Source organism: Centruroides sculpturatus, unplaced genomic scaffold, assembly GCF_000671375.1.
Source record: "Centruroides sculpturatus isolate CEXI.00-Female unplaced genomic scaffold, Cexi_2.0 scaffold1378, whole genome shotgun sequence".
Lineage (NCBI taxonomy): Eukaryota > Metazoa > Arthropoda > Arachnida > Scorpiones > Buthidae > Centruroides > Centruroides sculpturatus.
In genome coordinates, this window is record NW_019385597.1 from 155,445 (window position 1) to 179,539 (window position 24,095).

Here is a 24,095-nt window from a genome sequence, read left to right on the forward strand (position 1 = left end):
ATAATCTCATTAACTGTTACAACAACTCAGGTATCACCACAAAATCTTTACATTTTTTTGGAGTTATCAATTATGTTTCTGTGTTAATTAAGATCTTAAATGATGATAAAAATAATTAAATTATTACCTTATCTTGACCAGTTACTACCCGAAAAAACTGCTTTTTTGGGTGATACCGGAGAGCCGAGTCATAAAATATGTAATCGCCACCACTAAAGAGAGACTCTGTAATAATTAGAACTGTTTATAACTGGATTTTTTAAAAAGCAGTTTTTGAGGTTAAATTTCTCTACTTTTAAAATGAGTTAAGCAATGTTCCTTGATGTTAAATTAAGTAAAAACCGTCCACTTCTTGTTTATAATTTGTTACGAAACTTAATGTTAATTTCCATTTTTATTAATTAATAATTATGACTATCAAATTAGAATTACATTAAATATATTTACTCAACAATAAATTGAACGTACACAGTTAGAATATGGATATTTTATGAGACGGAAACACCCAGATATTCATTTTATTATACAAATTTTTAAAATTTACAGAATGTGTGTGTGAATGTGTATATTACATTTCATATATATGTGTATATTACATTCCCATATATATATATGAAATTAATCATAACAAATTACTCTGTATAAAAAAATATTCTTTTGTTCAATTATACAAAATTACAACTTTGCCTAACAGTTTAAAAACTTCTGTTTACATTTATAAATATCACAATATAAATAATTTATAGTTTACAAGAAATTATTAAAAGTATAAAATTGTTATTTACAAACTGATTTTTTCTGTGATGATGTCGCTTCTCCTTTCAGAGAAATTTTGATGTCGTAATTCAGTTCGGTATGAACTAACAAGACGTCATTGTAGATACCTTCAGATGTCGGCTGAAAGCTGACCGGAATGTTCATGTAATGCTTACCCCTGCAAATATTAATTTAAAAATCATTTAAAGTCTGGTTAAAATCTTTTATAATCCAAATTCCATCTTTAATACACAAAATCATTATATTGAATCACTTATATAACTAAATAAAGTATATATAACTTATATAAAGCATAAAACTCAACTCAAAATCTGGAAATGAGGCACATTAAAATAACAAAAATACTTGAATCTAATGTGGATGTCTCGGATTGAACTCTTTAAATACTCTTTAACAAGTGTATTCTTGAGAAAATTAACATTAAAATAAAGAGTAGTGAAGTTCAAAAATGTCGTATTTCACAATTGGCAACCAACTTGGTAGGCCAATAACATTAACAAAGTTCAGATAGTTTGTATTTCCCGTTCTTGTCCATCGACAAATTGATGAGTTGTTGGCTAGAAGTAGCCTTCTTCCGGTGGTTGAAGAACACACAGTAAGACGAATCAGACTTGACTCGAACTTTGATGCACACTTGAAGATCTATGAAGTACTTGATGTCAACTTGAAGCTCCGCAGTGAACTTAAATCTCCCGCTTCGACATTAACCTTTTATAGCCATCAACAGTGGGTTGGACGACCAATCAGCGATTACTTGGCCGTAGCCCTGTGCAAATATGCAGTATGGTGTGATTCTCGACCAGTTCAAGAAAAGGTGGGAATCGTGTTCTTACACGATCCTACCTGACAAAAGTATTCAGATTTAATTTAGAAACATGAAGTAAGATAATAAAGTATCCAAAAAGATGAGTTATAATAAATCCAAATTTAATCCCCAATAAACGTTGAGTCTGTGATTAACTATAAATATATCATTTTTGAGTAAAATTATTAATGGCATTATTTTAATAAGTAAATTGTGTAAATGAAAAACAATGTGCCACAACAAGCTGTTAAGATGTTTTGATGTATTAATTATGGAGAATTTGGCAATTTATTAATATATTTTAATCAAATTGCTTTATAATTAAAATGAACATTTTGCTTACTTGACTATCAAGTTACTATACTTGACAAAAAATGGCGAATTTGGTGCAATTAGAGAGATCTGAAATGTAAAATGAGTAGTTTAATTTTATGTCAATAAAGTAGCAAATTATCTATCTGAGATATTGTACAATCTATCTTAATTAAGACAAATGTATAATCATGTCACTAATTTTATAGTAAAAAACTGGGACAGTAAATAAAAAGCTAATTACACTTACAATATATTATTAGTCATTATTTATTGTGAGTGGCATCTATTAATATATACAAGATGATGAATTAATTGCAATCAATCACTTACACAATAAATTACAATAAAAAAAATTATGATGCAAAATTTATGACAGTCAATTGGCATTAATTGTTTATAGCTAAAGCAAATTTATCTAACTTTATATTATTTACAAAAGAATATTTTGCTATGTATACCCATGCAGAGATAACATTACCTTATGATCTTCTTCTGCAACATTTTTCAGCTTTATTTTCACACTCGCACTCTCCCCGAATGTAACTAACGGAAAGTCTATCTGCTTAACTGTCGAAAAAATAGGTCTGCCACAAAACTGTTTGCCGTTCTCTATTGCAGAATGCCTGTTATGCAAAAGAGTATAAACTAAATTGAAACAAATTTATCATTATTATTTTTTCTTTAAGTAAAATTTTACATAACTAACTTCTTTCTGGTGCTGAACTCGTGTTTAGTAGTAGAGCCAGATTGATTACTTTTATGTCTCTCTTCTGTCACCATTTTAATTCCCTTTAAAAGTTGAAATGTTAAAATTAATTAATCAATATATTTTGTATTTGTATCTGTAGTTAGTCATCAGTTCATGCCATTTATGTATAATTAGTATAATTATTTAATAAGCACTTTCTATTTAAGGAAAAAAAATCTATTATTTTAAACTATTAACTTCACACAATTTGTCTTTATATCAATTTTGTTACATAATTTACAAAGGCAAAAATGCTATTGTGAAGATAAGGTCTTTTCTAGTCTATTTCTGGTCTGGCCAGACTCACAATGAAGATTAACAAAATGAGGCAATATAACACTTAGACAATGTACCAAGGGAAGGAATGTGTCTGGAGAGGAAATTTTTGTTGAAAACCAACCCCTATTTAGGTGTTAGATGCATAAAGAAAAGCCAAAAACTCTACATGGCCATTCCATTGGCAAAGTACAATTCCACAACACACTATTGGCATTTAGCAGTTTCACATACTCTAAGGAGACGCCATCTGTAGAAAAACAGAACTCGACATATCCAAATCAAAACACCCATGAAAACTGCTAACGTTCCAACTTGGACTTCAATCATAATTTTGTCAGATTAATAAGCTCAACACTTTATTCAATTTACATTATTTATAAAATTTCTCAATAAAAATTCACAAAATTTCATAATAGCACATTAAGATTATACGACAACCACAATTTAAACCATTATGGGTAAACCCAGTGGCTTAGCGTAGTGGGGGTGGCAGGGGCGGCAAAATTTCACAATAAATAATATCTTGTAAAAATTTGAACCATTTCATTTCATATTTTTGTTGCACCTATGATTCGGACCGATTGAAATGAGCATGGAATTTTTCATTATTTATTCTGTGATGAAACTGAATTTGTCTTTTAAATTGAGATACCTAAATAAGGGAGCAGTGAAATTTTCCTCCGCCCCAGGCGACTGACACCCACGCTACGGCACAGGGTAAACCTGACGTGCAACAGGCAATAACACTAATACTAAGTAAGAAATGATGCCTGAAATTATAATCCGCAACAATCAATTCGTAATTATATGTCATTTACCTTTTATTTTGTATCTATGATAGCTAATTTGTTGGCTTCTCAAAGACATATTTATGGACATAAGCATCACTAATGGCAATTTACCTAATTGATTTGCAATGCAGAGTGTTATGTAAAATTTATTACCTCTCCATTAAAATAAATAAAAGTTCTTTTCTTAGAAGTGACAATTAATTGCCATGTTTCGGAGTAAGTTATGGCTTCTTTCGGAGCAAAAATCCCACATATTTCTAGTGCTTCCCGAGGTTTCAATAGTCCATTCTGTACATTTAGTTTGAATATCTGTGGTGATCCGGGATCCACTTCTTGACTTTTCTATATTAAATAAACACATAAGACAACTAGTTAATAATTATTATAAAACTATTTTATATTAAACAAAAGTAAAACAGGTAACTTAAATAATCGTAAGTTTTAATCATAAAAATATATATCAATTTGCTTACTATTTAATTAAAATTTTTAATAAAACATACTTAAAGATGAACTGACCAAAAAGTACAAGTGTATGCATGAAACATAACTTTAATTCCCTACAGCCCTGTAAGAAATAAAGTTGTTTCATACACTTGTACCATTTACATTCCTGACTGTTATAACATAACAGGGAAAAGTATTGTAATTATCTCAAATTTTTACCTTTTAGGCTATAGGGAACCCATTCTTAATCAGTAAATTCTGCCCCATCGGTTCGTCTCACCAATTAACCAGTCCAATATTTCCACAAAAAAAACTTTATTCCACTCTCAGGGATCGTTACTTCGCACACCCTCTCCCTCTCGTGTCCCGAATTCCTCTCTCCGAAAAATTCCCTCTTCCCACCTTTTCTTCCCTGGTCTTAACGGCCCCCTCATTAGTGTGTGTCGATGGATGAATCACATCTGCCCCAACGAAAACCCCCCAGAGAAGGAGGACAAGAAGGTCCGATATCACTACACAGGCTATCACAATATAATAATGTAACTGTCACATTTGACCCTCTGGGTTTTTTGCAAATCTTGATGTTTTGAGACTTCCTGAACCCAAAAACATCAAAAACAGGAGAAAAATACTGTAGCCATGAAAATAAAACTGCAGTTTCAAAATTTTTGATTTGTCTGGTCCTAAGATATAATGAAAAATAAATGCCGAAACACACACAATTTTGTAATTGTCATTTTCAGGAGAGAAATCATATGATAATCAAGAAATAAATTAAATATATGATTTAAAACTTTGTTTGAATCATACATTTCTTAATTATGCAATAGATAAGGCTAGCATAAAATTCAGTCTTATGCCACAATTTTGTTTGTATATGGTAAAAATGAAGTCACAAATGGTTGAGGCTTAACAGAATCATAAATGTTGATCGTGTAAAATTATAATGAACTCTTAAATGGGTTTGAAGCAATAGAAGTTCAATCAAGTAGATAAGTAAAATTCTACATATATAGCAACTGATGGGTTATTTTGCAGTTTTCTAGTGGCCAATATTTCAGCCACGTAGGTTCAGACTTGTAGTTAAATTATCTTAGAAATTTAATTAGTAATTCTGTTTTAAATGCCAAACTAGTTTGTCATTATTTATAATATATGGTGCTTTAATTTGGTTTGGACCATGAAAAAGAGCATTATGGAAAAAAGTTTCAAAATTCACCACTAGCAGTGCCACATAGAATCTGTCAGTCAGATTTACAACATTCATTGTTGCAAATAATTAGCTAATTCAGACAGAGACAAATTTAATTACCAGCAATTTTAAAGAAAACTGTAACCATAATTCTTAACTATAGTATGTATGATTTCATTGGATCGTTGCATGCTGCAGTTGAGAATAGTATCTTACAGTATCGATTGCCAGTTTTTAACCACAGCTGCCATGTCAAACACATTTCTGATTGGTACTAATGGCCTGAAGATACCTCTATCAGCAATGTTTCATTCCAGCAGTGCTTTGCTCACAATTATCCATATTTAATAATAGGATAAGCATTTTTCCACATGTTATTGTTGAAATGAATTTCTGAGAGCAGTTAGAAATGTTTTAAAGTTTAATTAAAAGAAAATCAAACTTAAATAATTAAGTATCAAAATTTTTGTTCCATTTTAAACATATTTGTATATCTAATGCAAAATTTATGTTGATATTATTACCATGTCTGCCTGACGAGAACATGGATAAAGCATCCAGTGAATACTATGCTTCTTCAAATTCCTAATCGTAAACATCGTCTCTGGAAAAAATTAACTTTATATTAATTTGTTATCATAATAAATTCAATAATTTTAAACCTGTTACTTACGTGATGACAAACCAACTTCTGTGGCCGGAAAGTCAATTTTTTCTGGACAATACACAGCCAACTCTAAGAGAGTTCCATTTACATCACTTGCATCCAGCAATGTATCTATGTGAGAGTATTCTTCACACGAATTATCAGCATCGTATGAGTCCTCTTTCACTATTCTGATGGCAATAGCCTACAAAAATAAAATAAAAATGTTATATTTTTATTTTTAATGGTAGAATTCTTGAGATTACATTATGCAAATAAAATATAAACTACATACCTTTCGAGTACCATTACATTCAACCGTAACGATGCCTTCTAGTAAATCTGGTCCGTTTTCATCTTTGTATGATGAAGGGAGACGAATACAGATGTCGAGTTTGTCCCTAAGTTAATTTCAGATATGTTCAGTAAGTGTTTAAGTTTTATAATTTAATTTAATTTTCAAAAAAATTACCTCGCTAAAATTATGCCTTGCTCGGGAGCTATTACGAGAATACCAAGAGTACTGATCAATCTGAACCTGAAAATTATGTATTACTTAGTTAATTCTTCAATAACAATTGTCTATATTAAGAAAAATATCTAGTTTTTCAAAAAATTATTCATATGATATTTGTATAAATCATTCTTTCTTATTTCTGATATAAATCATTGTTTAGAAATCACAGTAAACCATATGCAAGGACCCAATTAATTTATTAATTAATGCAAACATCAATACAGTAAACTATAGGGCCAGCCAAAATTGCGCTCATTATGCATGGGTCCAAAACAAAATGGAGTCGGTCAGTATAGGTACAGGATAAGAAATTGCATCCTAAACCATAGTAATGATACATCATGAGTATCCAGAATAGGTTCCAATCTGGAACCTCATAATTTATCTCTACTGTGAAAGGCCAAACTCTTACATTGCAGACATCTGATTTTAAACTCATAACAATAAATGCAATAAAAATCTAATAATTGTAATCATGATCAAACAGTTAATTAAATATTTAAAATTAACAAACCTTAAATTATCGTCAGACAGATTTATAAACTGCAATTTTGCAACGCGCTTTGCCTGACCAAGTTCAACAGATGACGGTTCCACCATCCACATTTGTCTGTTTTCGTTCTCTTGCTTTCGATCTTCCAAAATATAGTTTTCGGTTTTAGATAAAAGATTGTTCGAGAGTGATAAATTCTTAACAGGATTACGGTCTGCCGTTATGTTACTCAAGACCGAAAACTGATTATTGGAACAGCCTTTCACGGGTGGAGAATACAGATTTGAAAAATTTTCCTTTTTGTTCATTCTATATAAAAATATTTACTTCCTTAATAACTTTTTTTCAAGTATATAGAATGAAAATACAATTCTACTTACAATAGTGATTCTAATGGGCTGGTTTCACTTATACTACCTAAACTCTCGTGTAATTCTGTCATATGATCAGAACTAAAGAAACTTTCTATATTATTTGAGCTGCAGACTGAAAAATTTATAAAATACCGAAATAAATTTTCATAAAAAATATTCACGTCACTAGGTGCTTCTTGGTAAACTGGATCTGAAAAGATAAATTAAAAAAAAATTATTGAATAGATCCAAATGATAAAATTGTAGTATGCTGAAAAACTTTGGTATTACCTTGAGAAATTTTGGCTTCGCCAGCATATTTTGAAGTAAAGATAAAAGTGTTAGAAAGGGGAAAAGGCATGTCTACCAATTTATCAGTTTCAACAGACATAGACCTTAAAATAAATGAAGTTTATTACTTTATTTAATGAACTCATCTATAAAATTAAAGAACAAAAAAACTAACTTCAATCTCTGTCTAAGAATTTCTTCTCCATACATGATTCCAAGAATTCCGGATGAAATTTTTGTCACATTAGCAACTTCATGATTGAATACGATCACCACCATCTAAAGAACGATCAGATCAGTGAAAATCTTTGTCATTTAATTTTCCATTTTGACATATTTTACTATAAAGCTTTTGAGATGCATTCGAAAAAGGCTAGTATCTATCAAAATATTAAATCTATATAAAAACTTATATTAATAAGTGCTCTTTTGTGGCTTTAGAACACACTATAGCTGGTTCAAATCTTGATAGAGACAATTAGTGACAGGCATAAAACAAAGCCAAATCAAAATACGGTAACCTCACAAAAAGTGGGAATAATAATGCCAAAGCATAAAAAAGAAGCTGTTGTTGTCTTATAGAAAGTTGCCAAAAATATATTTGTAATAAATAAATAAATATATTTTTGTATGTGGACTTTATGCTTGTATTCTGTAAGGAAGAGGCTTTAACAAAAACAATTGATTACCAGATTTTCTTGTGGTTGAAGAACAAATTCCGAAGGCTGCACACTCATCACACTAGTCGGAACCAATTGAGTCATTTTATTATCTAAATAAATAATATATTTTAAAAAATTTAAGTCGATTCTTATGATTATAGCAAACATTTAATAATCTAAATATTTTTACCGGTATAACATAAAACTTTGACGAATGCTGCTCTTTCTCCATTGTTAACTAACGTAAAATCTGTCAGAGTTATATTAGAATATTCCGGTGCAACTTGGCTTTGTATCTCGAAATAATAGCTGCCATCTTCGTGTCTGTCAATACCTTGAAGTGTCAGTTTGCAAATGCCACCAAATCCAGTCAGAGGAAACTAAATATTTCAAAAATTTTATAATGTAATAATCATTCTGTACTTTGGTATATTATAACAAAATTAAAGTTAATCAAAGTTAAAATAATTATAAAGATAATTTTTAAGAAATGAAATTTATATTTACTACACAAAAATTTGCTAAATATATTACTTTAAAAATAATTTATCAATTCATTAATGATGGTTATTTCTTTGTAAATGTGATATCAAAGCTCTCAAATAATCGAGCATTGAATTTCATATATTTCCTCATAACTTCATTCTTCATCAGAAATATTGAAAAACAAAAAGAAAATGCTACACAATTTGGGGAGTTAAAATAAATTTTCCAATTAAATAATTTTTGAGACATTATGTATGCATCGCGTCATCATAACCAACCAGTTTATATTTATGTTTTCAAATAAAGAACAAAATAAAATAAATTGTAAATAGAAACCATTAACAATTATTCAAATTTGTTATTGCGTTCTTTTGGCAAGTATCAAACTGCATTCAATACCGGAAAATTCTTGCCGTCTTGTTATGCCAGAATCCCAAAATTGTTTCTAACCAATTCCTGACTCTGCCGCTTCTAGAATTCTTAGTAGTTTAAGGTGGCTTCTTGTCTGCCAAAGTACTGTACATGCTGGAGATGTTGACGGTACTCATTGAAAAATTGCCTATATGTGCTGATATAAATATTCATTTATAACAACAATGATAAAATTACAATCATGACAAATAAATAATCATTTTTCTCTCTTCTGCCATTTTAAATGTGCCAACTGCAGATAACATTTGAAGATATTTGGAATAATTTTTCACACCTTCCTAGCCAATTAGATTTCTTTCTTACTGTTCTGCATTACCAAACACATTCCTGTTTATCTTATTCAAGCATTCAAAAAAGACAACAGAAATGGTATGATGCTTCAGAGGATCTCTAATTACTGATCAGTCATTTTTTTATAACTATACTCTTAACTATTGTTTTGGTATGACTAGTTTCACGATATCCATATTGAACAGCATCAGTAGAAACAAACACACTTATCTTTAATGTGGTATAGAAACAAGTCAATACGATTAATCAGATAAGAACTAATTTAAGAAGGTTAATTGTACTATTTAACATAATTTTAACACTTATTAAACACAGTTAACATCTTTTCAATAACTTAACCAATATTTAATCAAATAATCAAATATAAAAGTACATTTATCTCATTGATTGATTAAAGATGAAATGTTTAAGTAGAAACAGACTTCTTACATTTGAAAACAGATGTCAAGTATATTGCAAAAATCTCAAAAGAAGAGGCCTTGCGAGATGTCAAAGTTTGATCCACAACATCTCAGAGAATGCAGATTACAGTTAACAAAAGTTGGAACCATATTAATAAAATAATAATAATAATATACAACTTCTTTGATTACCAAAAATTATTTATTAATACAAAAAATGGTTTTGGTTTTGCTGGAGCCATCATCTCTGTTAAGATATGTTTTAAAATACAGTATAACCTCCGAATAGCAGACACCATCAAGATCAAGACATTTGCCACTGGGAAGTACATACCGACAGCCATACTGTATTTTAACGTGGTTGTCATATAGTGAAGAATATGATGGATTATGAAAACATCAGATTTGAGTTAGGAATGTGAAAATACCAAAAAGTATACATAGTGTGTATAGTTAAAATATAGGCTAAATATATACAGGGTATAATTTCTTTTTTCAGCTGTAAAAATCTAATTTTAGTTGAATACTAAGTAGCAAACAGATTGAACAGGTTACTTTAATTAAATGGAACATAAAAATTAGTCACCTGAATGAAAAATTATCAACCTGAATGAAAGTAACAAAAAAGAAAAATGAAACTGTTATTATGAACAGAAGGGTGGACAAAGGTTGGTTTAGGTGGTGAGAGTTTGCATGTCCCGTTACGAAGGCAATTTGCTACCCACTTCAAGGGGTAAGAAATGTCTTCAGTATTAGTGCATTTATAACATTGTTTACAATCTAAGCAACAAATAAAAATTGATATAGTGATTTGTCAGCTTTGTAGTTATCAAATAGGTATAATTTTTCGAACATTTTTGCTTTTTTTCAATAACTGATTTATTAAAAATTACATTCTAGCCACCACAAAGCTGTTAAGATAATAAATTATGTCATAAATGTGTAAGAACCAAATATCTTCCTACACTTTAAAGTGGCCAGCAAATTGTCTTCATAACACAATCTTTGAACTTTCATAGATAAGTGCTGTTGTCGTAACCTTAAAACTGTTTCTTTTTCATTACTACTGTGTTAGTTCTTGTCAAATGAATGCATAACTTTGGAAAAGTTTATAGTTTCCTGGTACCATAAACTTTAACAATAACACAGAAGTTTAATAACATTAATATGTACAACAATAAATGGTGATTGACAACATAACCAGATTAGTCTTCTTTAATAGATAAAGAACATTGTTCAGTTTTGTCAATGTGTCCTCCTCCCCTAATCCTATTTTAAGCCAGCCTTTATTTGATACCTATGGTCAAAATTAGTCATCTGAAAGAGTATTTGAACAGACTTTCTGTTTTTGTTTTAAAATATTTCATATGCAATTAATTCTTTCAGAATAATGAAGATAGGATTTTCTTTTCATAAGATAGATTATGGACAATGGTGTCTGTTATTTAGAGGTAAATATTTGAAGTTTAATGGTTTCCAGATGTTGAGAACAATGTATGGTAAGGGCACAAAGTGTGAGATTCATAGAAAAGTTTTCCTAAGAATATTCCAATCCTATTTGAAGGGCATGGGGATTGTAAACATGTCTGTTAAGTACAGGTGTCCACAATTTGGGAGTGTCCGTTAATTGAGATGTCACTTTATTTTATTTGAGTAGTCTGTTACATAAACTGTTTTTAAAAGATAGCAAATTTAAAATGTGAAACCAATGATGGTTCTAACAGAGCTGAAAATGTTTTTTGAAGAAATAATTTTTGGTAATACAAAAAAGTGGTTGTATATTATTATTCCCTTATGCCAGTTCAATTCTGATATCACAAAGTAAAGGTGGCATCTGTTACTTTGGTTATCTGGTAGGCAAGAGTCAGTTAATCATACATGATGCTTTAAAACAGAATTTCTCAAAGTGGGCGATGAGTAAATCTAGGGGGTGCTGGAGGCAGGGTATTTAACGATGACCAAAGGCAAAATTGGGGTCACTGAATGCCATTCTCTTTCCTCTGTTAAACTAATAAGAGGAAACATTGCGTTTAATGGGTTCCAGATGTTGAGAACAATGTACGGTAAGGGCACAAAGTGTGTGATTCATAGAAAAGTTTTCCTAAGAATATTTCCAATCCTTTCTCACACAAGAGAAAATGGGTTAGGGGGCGTTGGGTATAACTTTATGGAACAAAGGGGGCAATGGATTGAAAAAGTTTGGGAATCACTGCTTTAAAAGAATACCTAGACTACTTACAGAATAATGAAATTTATTCTGTTCTTGCGTTATTGGCTTGACATATAATGTACCCTTGACTACCGACACTTTTTTTGGTGCAAAAACCACCTTTATCGTTATTGTTTCTAAAGGCAGCAGAGTAACGTCTGACTTCTTTAATAAGTTATCTTCTAGCTACAAATAAAAGTAAATATTACAAGATTGCTTCAGGTGTTTAATCTTTTGAAGATATAAAATTCTATCTTAACTCACCTGAAAAGAAGAATCGCCTTTAATAAATAATTTTAACTGCACCATATTAGTTGGAGATGCATTTCTGAGTATTAACTTCTTACACCTTTTGAGAAAAATTTTTTATTTACTTTTTTGACAAAATAACGTATAATATTCAAAAAGTTATATGTTAATCATACTGCTTATCTCCTATAGCAACTCCTCCCCATGTTAAGTAATGAATGTTACCATCTAAAACTATTGGACTGTTATTGTAATTTGAATCCATATAATTTTTTCTAGTAATGTCCCTTCTTTCTTTCTTCTTACAAATTCCTCTAACTGTTAATAATTCATACACTTCGTTTTCAAATTTAGCTTGCAAAATACTGTAAAAAATGGAAAAATATTCAGATTTGTCCAACAGAAAAGATTGAAACAAGTTAAAAATTCCTTACTTTTCTCGGATTCCGATATCGTTTGGGCAAAAAGATAATTGAATCTTCATTCTTTCTCCCTGGTTCGTTTCTAAAGTATGAGGAAGCACCTTAAACTCGCATTCGGGATCTTTAAAATTTAAATTAATTACTCCTGAAACACTGCCTTGATTCTCTAGCAAAACTGATTTATGAATCTCATATTTTGGCTGCGTTTCCATTATTATTCCCTGGAATTAGATTAAGTTATAGAATTAAAGATGATTTTTTAAATGGAGAATAGAAGTTTTTATTAGTTATTAATAGAATTATTTAAAAAATATAAATATCTTGTTTATAATTCCAACTTTTGCTTGAATTATTTAATTCATTTTTAGTAATTATTTTTGATAAATTTATCCAAATGGAAAAAACTAATGATTTTGAAAATGACACTTTGCTTTACTAATATTAAGTTTCATCTAATAAATACACAGATATTTACCTGATTTGATTCTTTAATTACAAATTTCACAACTCCGACTTCGGCAAACAGTCTGATGCTTCCGAGAGCTTCATAAATAACCGAACTTTCCAAAGTTGCATTTAATATTGCCGAAACTTGCTCTAAGTTACCTATTTTCACATCAAACATGTTAATTATTTTAAAGTTTTTATCAATTTATTGCAGAAATAAGATACAATTATACCTTCTTTTATTTTCTCACTCTGAAAAATGAGGGGAAATTCTATCCCTTCTGATGTCTGTTGACTTTCCTGCGGAGTCAATCGACAAAATAGAATTTTTGAAGAGAGAAAATGCCAGACCGAATTGCAATGCTTGGATTCATTAGTATTTACTTCTTGAACTCCAAAGGAAAATGAATGATTGCAGTGAAAATCCTATAATAGTTTATAAATATTATATGTTTTTAATATCAAACCATATGCCATTTAATAATAAATTAAGAAAGGTAATTACTTCTGAAATTTGTAGACGTATAGGAACAACTGCAGTGCCATGATTTACAAGTTTAACTGAACGAATCACACTTTGACATTCAGGTACGGTTCCAAAATTAGCTCCCCGATTCATTAATATAGATACTTTCGGCCATTCTACTTCCGCTGTTATAACTGCAGTCAACGGATAGCCAAATACAGGTGCAGATGAATCTGTATTTACTTCCAGAACAGCAACAATATTTCCTTTCTGACGAGGTATATAATTAATCTACAGAAAGATGAAGTATTTTACAAAACATAATTGTAATTAAATAAGAATGATAAATAAGTCAATTACATGAATTTTCTTTGTTGCACCCGATTCGATTTGCACATGTTGTGGAAAAACAAATCCAGAAACACTAGTTGTAGGCAGTACTTTTTTATCTATTGTTACACTCACATCTAAACTACACAGGAGACACGAGAGAGTGGGATTCTGCAAGATGAGTATGAACTGTTTAGTGTCACCGACACAAATTGGTTCAAGCAATCGCAGTTCCACCATTCTTTTGTGGTTCGTATTTGCGGCACCTGTATGATAAATACAAAATTGTCAATTTATGCTATGGTTGATGCAAAAACAAAAATTAGTTAAATATTAAAGAAACATTATAGTTTAGTTTATTGATAGGTAGGCCATTTCAACCAAGCTGCACCTTGCCTTATGGTAATTAAATAAATAAATAATCTACAAATAATTTGTGACATTCAGTCAATCACTGCATGTCCAATTTTTAGAGTGCAGTCACATGCTTGAGTAACCAATCAGTTCTCCTCAGTACTCAGAAGTACTGATGACTTGGCCAAGTATGTTACTCCATATATTTGCCAGTTTTTTCTTAATTACTAGTTTCAAGTTAGTAGTTCAATAGACATTGAATCCCCAGAAGAGATAACAGACTAATATCAGTTAATTAATTTCTTCTTTTCCTAAAATAGTATAACTTGAAATGTATATAGTATAGTAATGTAATAACTGAAAATAGTATAGCTTAATAATGTATGAGCTCCAGAACTACCCATATTTATATTATAATCACATTGTCTGTATGATTTTAAATATAATTAGATAAATACTTAATAAGAATAATTGTTAAGCTCCACATAGTTAGAAAAGTAAATTATCGTCTTACCTGAAACAGTTGATGTCGGACACACAGAGTTGTTAAACTGCAACTGATTAGTATTCATAAAATTAATTGAATTGTGTGACTCTAGAAGTGAACCATGACAATAATTGGTAATTCCATGACTTGTGAAACAGTTTGTATTCATGGTAACCGGCATGTAAGGAGTTGGATGGATGGACGTTATGGGCGTGCCGTACGGAATGGCCATAGGAATCGTAGATGATAGCACACAACTAGTAGGTGCACACTTAGAGTACTGATGATTAAAGACATTAGAAGGATGATAAGAGCAAGAATGTCCACTTAAATTTGAATTTGCAGTTGTATATAATAATTGCGATTCTACAAGCTGCGTAGTCTGACTGTTATTCTCAACTTTAGGAACCAAATGAAACAAATTCTTCCTATCTTCTTGTGATAACTGAAGAGGAGAGGTTGCTGCTTCCACCTTACCAGATGAATTTTTAGATATTTCTACTTTTTCTACTGACAAATTCATGTCTGGCACCGTCGTTAGTGTTTTGTCTAAATCCTCTTCAGAAGTGTTGTGTATTGGTGCTTCTAAAGTTTTATTTAAATCAATTTTTGCATTATTTTCAACAAAATAATCAACTGGATGATGAAGATTGGTATCTGAAACTGTTCTTTCTTTACTTAAACTTGTCAAATTATCATTCTGATTAGATTCAAATAAAGTCTGAGCAGAATAACTTTTTCTAATTAATGAATTAGAATTACTGATTTTTATTTTTGACTTAGAATTTTCATGAAGTTTCTGTAATTTTTCTACATTATTATTAAGAGATTTTTTCTTAGAATGCGAATGCTTAGATTTAGTCAGACTCATAGTTTTCGATTGCGTAGATGATGACGATGAAGATAATTCCTGATTAGAATTAGTTTTGATTAAATCTGAGTGAATGCCAGAATCCTGAGATGACAAAAACATACTTCTTGATCGAGAGACTTGAGATTTTAAAGCCTTTCTTTCTTCTTTATGAATTTTTTTCTTAGATTTTTTTGCATTCATATTTGCTAGGAATCTTTCAGCCAATTCTTTTGGATTATCGCTGAGAGATGCTTCAGATATTAACTTAGAAATTGATTTGATACTCAGGACACTGTTGACGCTTGAAGTCTCTCTTTCTGAATCACTGTCAGATACCTGTGGTGAATTATTAGCCGATATTCGAGGTAATTCGATCTGAACATCTAAAATAAAAACAATTTGCAAGCTGAAACATTGAATATGTTAAATATAATAATAAGTAAATTGACAAAGTAATTTACCTTTGATTTCTGATTGTTTCAAATTATTTTTGGAATCACGAATAGTGAAATTAGAACCAAATGTTGGCTAATAAAAAAAATGTTTATTATTAATTATTATTGAATATTTTTAATTTTTGACAGCTAAGCTTATCTAAAATTTATTTTGGCTAAAAAATAATTCGGTAAATTATAGAATTTGGTCTAAAAGTAGGCAATTAAATAAATATTTTGTGCTAGAATTAATAATTAAAATTTTATATTTAATTAAATTTCTCTTATCTTACATCCTTTTGTAAAAGGTAGCAGCAGCAGTTGCACCAACTTATAAGGTACAATTAGAATTAATCAAATTAATTGCAAATCATTAATTACCCTTTCAGCATTTTCTCCAGAAAGTGATCCGAGAGCTTCCGTCTTTGCTTGCATAAACCGTCCAATGGATATTCGCATGTAAGACTTGTCTTCGTCAATTTTGTCAGAAAACCAAGACGGACGTGTTATGTCTTGTTTCCCCACAAAGTTCCAACTGCTATTCATACTGATCAAACTTGGATTATGGATTGTTTCTCCCTAAAAATTATAAAAATTATCATCTGGTATATCTGGTATACATACTGCATTGGTCTGAATATTAGTTAACATTTTTTCTGTTTTAAAAGATCAAAATATTCCTCTTGACTTATATTTGACCCTCAACTTATATACAAGTCCAATTAGTTTTTTGTTAGATTTTGATCATGTACATTATGGATTGTTATACCCACAATACAGAGATCAACCAATGGTAAAATTCAGTGCACTGACTATTTAGCAATGCTAGAAGTTGGTCAACTTAATTCCCATACATGTAAGATGGACCATAAGTGTTTAGCATGATTGTAAATAATTGAACAGTTGATTGTTTTTGAAGGATCAATCAAATTAAGCTGATCATTTTTGCTGTATTTGGCCAAATTGGGCAGTTTTGGTATAGTCTACAGAAATTGTATTTTGATAAATTTTTTATTTTTTTCCACACATCTTTACTAATAAAGCAACTGTGAAAAATTGGGGAAAGGTCACTAAAAATTTATTCTGTTGAAAAGTATAAATTTCTGTTAATCATGTCAAATACACAGATTTATAATTACAATTAATAATTTATAATTACAATTACAATTTATAATTACAATTATAATTTATAATTAAAGAATTTATAAAATGTTTTAAATAATTATAGAAAAAGTAAGAAATAATTATTGAAAAATTCATTTTTAAAGGTATATATAACTTTCTCACCTTACCCACATTCAAAATTTCCATATTCTGTCGTAGCTCCTGTGTAAACTAAAAAGTCCCAAACATATCCTATTCATGATTTGCAAATTTCAAAGCTTTTTACTCCAAAACAAGCACGCTTGCTCAGTATATACTGTCAAAATCCCAGTCTGCCTTTCCATAACATAAGACTTTTATCTAAACACATATTTTCATCTGGGATGTAAGCATATTTGAACCGTGGCAAAAATGATCAATAGCACTGTGTAATTTATGCAATTTATCATCATCACCTGAGGCTTGATTACTGTCTGTAAAATGCAAACATGACAATAAAAGCAGAAAGCAGTTGCTCAACATTGCACTAAAGAAAAAAATGGTGTAGAAAAAATCATCTTCAATTGTAAAGTACATACTTAGGCACAGTTTTCTAATGATATTTGAGACCATAATAAGTCCTATAAATTTTCTAATTTTTGGGTTTTTTGTCAGTTTCCAGTTTTTTATACGAATATTTTCCCATAAATCATCACAGTTCATCAAATTATCACCTTATCTGTTCGTTTCTTCTACGATCTTGTCGACAAGTTCATCATTGAAAAATACAATAAAGTCAAATGGTGAAGCGTCACTCTGTAAATTACATTGGATTCCTGCTTATCCTGTGAAACTGTTTACTTGAGGGCTTCTGAAGTTCGTACAGATCCAACCATCATCGATACTAAATCACAAACGTTTTGTACTATTATTTCCTCGAGTACAACTGCGTGATTGGCCTCTGTATCCATTTGTAGTTGGTATTTCGCGATCAATATCACTACTGCCATCACTTACATTTTCATTTTGTATATATTTGTTGTTGCTGTCTGAAAATTCAGACTCATCAGAACCTAAATTAAATAAATATTCAATCATTTCTGACTTATTCAGAGCGCTATTTCTCCCAGCCGTTGCCATGTCGAAACAGAGACAAACTAACGGTCTACTTTCCTGTATGATTTCTTGTAAACAACTATTCCTATTATTGTAATATCCTGTTGTGCAAAAACTACATAACATAACAATTCTTTTGATATGAGTCACTAATTTCAGAATTCCATACAAGTAACAACACCTGATGTTTAAAAACATTCTGATGCAGAAACGAATATATTTGGGGTCAACACGAAAATACTCGGGAAAAATAATGAGAGCCATTTACAATGAAAACTTAACTTTATGATTATTATATTTTGTGAAATTGCAGAAATATTCATTATTAGTCGGTCTATTGCTAATATCGTCTTTAAAAAAATTTTTAATTAAATTTGAAGAAAATATTACCTCAAACATATGGGCTTCCTCAAAATCTTTTTCATCCTTAGCTAACATTTTTGCAGCTTCATCTAAAAGAAAAACAAATTTACAAGATTAGAACTCTTAACAATTAACTTATAACTTATTATCAACAATTTTAACATCGAAGAAGTCAGAGAGAGAGAGAGAGAGAGAGAGAGAGGTTCCAAAGAATGTAGAATATTATATATCTGAAGATGAAATTTAAAGAATGTAAAAAGCTAAGAATTCAAAGAGATCTTTGGTGATTAAGTACTTAAAGTAACAAATAACTTATAAATAAATCACTTTTCTCAGACATAAATTAAATATATTACCTGAAGGAAAAAATTCTTCGGAGTTTAACAGAGCAACTTTACTAAAATCGCCATCGGAGAATAAACCTTCATTAAATTGTTTCTTTAAATCAGTTTCAAATGCTAAATCTGTAACATAATTTCCTTCTTCTGTTGGATAGACTACAGATATTTCATTCTCCTTTTCAGCTTTTCTAAGTGGGGCGCTCTTTCTATATTTAGCCGAACCTAAAACACATATTATAATTATAAAATTTATAATTTTAACATGAACTTAACATTATAATTCCTTACCTGACAAACCCAATTTTGCAGAAATAATGGAAACTATATCTTCATCATCTTGTTCTTTAAGTAATGTATTTTGTTTAGCTGCATTATCAATTGTAGTAGATTGCAGTAGATTAGGAAGATTATTTAAATTTAACCGTTCAACATCTAATATATCCGAAATTGGAGATTTTCCTCTCTCTATAGACATTGTGAGATTTTTATCTAGTCCCCATGTATTTTGCTCATTTATGTAAGTCCCATATGATGATGATCGCAAGGTAATTTGATCATCCCTAAAATTAACCTGAATAAAGCAAATAATTTGTTTGAATTCTTTTATATTTTATATAGAATGACAATGTTATAACAACCTAACACAATCAAACTTTTGAATTAATGCTATAAATTACTGATTACAATTCATGACTTCTCACCAAAGATAAATATAAATTCCCACAAAAATAAATAAAATATACTATTAAAATTAATTTTATTGAACTGATTATTATTAATATTAAATTTGATGTTTTTAAACATGGTTGACAGCTGCCAAGATTACTTGCCAGTATATTATTAGAGCTTATGCATCAAGTTATCACACGCTACAATTTACATAACCTAATTAAATAGCAAAAGATTTTTAGAAATTACATTAAATGCATACCTCACTTGACGTTCTATCTAGTTGTGACGAATACAAAATGTCTTTGATAGAATTTAAACTTTCACTAGATTTTTCTATGCAAATCGCAGAACCTACAGCAAATTTTTCACTGCCATTTGTATTAGTGGATGGTCGAAAATATTTTGAATTTATAACAGAAGGAGTACTGCATTCACCAGTACTCTGCAAGAAAAAGTTTAATTAATAACTTTTAAAACAAAATTAACAAATTCATATAAGAATAAAAATAAATACTTACATTTTCTCCCAATACATTTGAAGCAAAACTGTGATAAAAAAAATAATAATAAAATAATCAAATACAAAAAAACTAGAATATACCAAATTAAAATGCATAGAAATTAAAATTAATAGAAATAAAGTCAATCAATCGACACTTTTCCAGAGCATCAGCATGCTACTCTGGAAGACTTAACCACTCAGCAGTGACTGATGGATATATCTGTCAAGAGCAATCATGTGGCACTGTTAAACAACAGATATATCCGCAAAATTCTTTTGTGGATACCACCAAAAACTACTGCTAAAAAAAATTCACATAAAAAAGGAATTATGTAACAATAAAAAAAGACTTTTCTTTACTAGACATAACTGTTTATAAAATCTTTTTCCGAAATGGTAATGAGAAAAAACACGTGGGAAAATACTTTAAAAATTTCCCACATTTATTCTCCACTACATAGGGATAGCACCATACGTGACTAACCCACTGCTGAAAGGTTAAATTTAAGTTTGAATCAACTGAATAATTTCATTTAAATGAACTTTCTATCTTGTGAATAATATAGAGAAAATCATAGAATATAAACTGCAAGACAAGAAACATTCTGATTTAACAATAATAATAAATTAAGACTTTGCTCTAGGGCAAGACATCTTAATCAGATGATGACTAAACTGTGGATTGCAATCTCCTTTACTTGTCAAAATTGAATGTACAGGTTTCAAAAAAATTTGACAACAGTAAAGTGTTGTATTAAGTGTTTATGCAAAATGGAATTTTCAGCATTGAGAATTACAAAATCAAATTGTGGATCAACTCTGAAATGTGTCAAAGATATCCCATGTCCTGCAGTATGAAATATTCAGCCTAGATTTAATTCTTTGTGTAAAAATAAACAAGCACATCATTAGTATGCAAATTTGCTTTTGTCTTTAATAAATGATAAAATAATATGTAATTCAAAGGAGTGGCTTGGAATAAACTGCTTTACTAAACACAGTTTGTTTTCTGTTGAAGAAGAATTAAACTAAGAATTGAGTGGAAGTTCTAGCAAGTTAATAATATTGTTTTAGGAGTTATCTACATTGTTCAGTGGACATCAGTGCTGCAATAGTGACAATACTTGCAAAAGAAACTGAACAAGCTCATGCTAGAGACCTTGGACACTTGGACATTGTTACTTTGACCCAACTGGATCTCAAAAATAAATTCTAGGACTCCTGATTTTTATTACATTTTTAATTTCCTAATCTCATGTTATGAAAAACACCAAAGTTTAACCAAAATTGAGCAATCAAATTTTGAAAACAAACTCAATTCTATAAACTACATAGAAGAAGCTTTGCTAATGCTCAATGATTTAGTATCAATAAGTGATTTTATTTGTATATATATTTTTACTAAAGTTCACACAAAATTTTCTCAAGTTAAAGCAAGTCAAGAATGGAAAAGTTTAAAATGCCCTGTTCTAGAATAATTGAAGCTTGAAAAGTGTTGTAATATATATAACTCTATAGACAAAAATAATTTTAATTAAAATGCCTCAATGTCCTTTTTCTCTAAAATATAAATTTTTGTCTATAATAACATATCTTCTATTACCAGGACTTATTATACTGGTATTACAGAAATATTACAAAGTTTTACAGAAAAACATTTTTTATTTTACTTAATATACCTGTATATTAAGTATATTAAGTAAAATAAAAAATGTTTTTCTGTAAAACTTTGTAATATTTCTGTAATACTTCTGAAATACCAGTATAATAAGTCCTGGTAATAGAAGATACGTTATTATAAACAAAAATTTATATTTTAAAAATAATTTTACTTGTGTTAACATTTAATCAATTAGATGAAATTTACATTTGAAATTGTTTTATTCAGTTTAATGAATGTCACATTAATGATTATTTTACATAAAAATATCAAAAGCTGTAATGCAAATAAAAGAATAATCAAAATTTATACCATAATACATACCTAATTTTGTGCACATTCTCCTTTATTTCTGTAACAGATTCTGGCCTGCTTCCTAATAAAAAAAATTCAGATGTTTATGTTTTTCAAAGAAAACGTCTTTAAATTATCAATTAAAATTATAACAAATTTTAAAGATTCCCATTTGTTTAAATTAAAAAAATTGAATATACCATTTTTTGAAATTCTGTAATTTATAGACTTTTTTAATAAGTCAAATTTTGATTTATCAGTTCCAAATTTTCCTAAATTTAGACTAGAATATTTATGTAATTGATTATTTATAGGAATAGCCTCCTTGTTTTTATCATCATCTAAAAGGGACAAGAACAAAAGAGTAAATTAAATGAATATAAATTTAAAATTTTATAAAATTTCAAATGTAAAGTAAAATTACCTTCATTCTCCTTATCTGAATCTTCAGTGGATATATCAGTATAACCTACATCGAGCAGTTTGAGTTCTTCTTCATTTAACACTATGTCGGCTAGACTATTATCGCTGTCTTCACCAAAATTATATTCTGTATCAATCTTTGAAGATACAATCTGAATTATTTTGAATTTTAGAATATAAAATAAATTAAAAAACCAATTTTACAAAATAGCTATAAAAAATTTTTATTTACCTCAATATTAATAAAATTAATCATCCAGTTCATTTTAATTAAGATTAAGATAACAAAATGCAAACTGACCTCACAGATATAAATTTATTTATTTTTACTGCAAATTAGATATACAGTAGAGCATCGTTTATCTGAAAGCTGGTTATCCAAAAGCATTCCAGTCGGCAAATTTAAATTTTTGCTAGTGCTGTGGCGCTGCAATCTTTGGCTATTTCTTGGGTTACTCAAATATTTTACGTTTTTGATACTAAATTAACATCTGAAGTATAATTTTTTATTGTTTTTATATTTTTCAATATATTTATTTTGTTTGTATAAAATAAAAAAATAATTTTTAACGATACAATAGTCTTCGTTAGGCTTAACATCGACGAAAATTCAACAAAAAGCGACACGCAACTGAGAAAAATTTCAACGTGGGATAAATTAATATATTTTTTCGTACATGATTCGTTATCCAAAAAATAAGTTATCTGAACCACCCCAGTCCCCAATTGATTCGGATAAACGACGCTCTACTGTACCTCATTCTTCACACAACTATTAAAAAAAGCAATATTTTCCTCTGATCTTTCAATGTAATTTGCATTGCCTCATTTTCAAAAACTAATCTTTGGTGGTCCTCTCCCCTTTTTTTTAACTTTTGGGTGATGTGCATGACAACATGTCAAGCAATCTTGTTTTTAGTTTATGCTGCAACACCACAAGTGCTAATTCCTCTCACAATTATCATAAAAGTGTCATTTCTTGCTCAAAAAAATGTTTTGTTTTTAAGAAAAAACTTATTTTATTGTTTACTGTACACTTCAATAATGTATCATATTTTATATCATTTCTTTATTAATGTTTTTAACATTCATATAAAGTAAACAAAAATACATAAAATATTTTTTGGCACAAAGCTAGGGACTTTGCTCCCTGTGGAGGCAGCAAACATGTTAATTAAGTAGCATTATTTATGCATTGCAGAAATGTATTATACATAGCATATAGGTGTGTTTACTTATCATTAAACTGCTACTTAACTTTAATATGTACAATAACCTGATAAAAATTTATACATGTAATTAAGAGAATTAAACAAATTTTGCATAATAATTACCTTATCATCTTTGGCACAAACTATTGATTTCTCTTTCTGTTTTGGCTGAGTAGTTTTAGTCGAGCGGCTATTCGTATCTAAAGGAATAACACTTCCGCTAAAATCTAGAAATAAACTCAATATATAATTC

General features: G+C 29.4%; 1 protein-coding gene across 1 annotated transcript; it reads right to left on the reverse strand.

The window, feature by feature from the left end:
• Positions 1 to 684: 684 nt before the first annotated feature.
• LOC111640439 (centrosomal protein of 192 kDa-like) lies at positions 685 to 22,453 on the reverse strand. Its single transcript, XM_023386443.1, has 33 exons — positions 22,409 to 22,453; positions 22,239 to 22,290; positions 20,271 to 20,298; positions 20,012 to 20,194; positions 19,369 to 19,651; positions 19,096 to 19,302; positions 18,767 to 18,828; positions 16,559 to 16,756; positions 16,205 to 16,271; positions 14,918 to 16,126; positions 14,080 to 14,315; positions 13,759 to 14,010; positions 13,487 to 13,679; positions 13,282 to 13,412; positions 12,819 to 13,027; positions 12,561 to 12,749; positions 12,400 to 12,484; positions 12,166 to 12,321; positions 8,507 to 8,696; positions 8,344 to 8,426; positions 7,830 to 7,933; positions 7,655 to 7,758; positions 7,391 to 7,574; positions 7,032 to 7,319; positions 6,473 to 6,538; positions 6,296 to 6,401; positions 6,028 to 6,205; positions 5,879 to 5,958; positions 3,869 to 4,057; positions 2,604 to 2,686; positions 2,376 to 2,520; positions 1,926 to 1,984; positions 685 to 934 (listed from the first exon to the last, which is right to left on the reverse strand). Exons 5-33 carry the CDS (start codon positions 19,553 to 19,555, stop codon positions 778 to 780), a joined length of 5,397 nt encoding a protein of 1,798 aa, XP_023242211.1. The 5' UTR covers positions 19,556 to 19,651; positions 20,012 to 20,194; positions 20,271 to 20,298; positions 22,239 to 22,290; positions 22,409 to 22,453; the 3' UTR covers positions 685 to 777.
• Between the last annotated feature and the right edge of the window lie 1,642 nt (positions 22,454 to 24,095).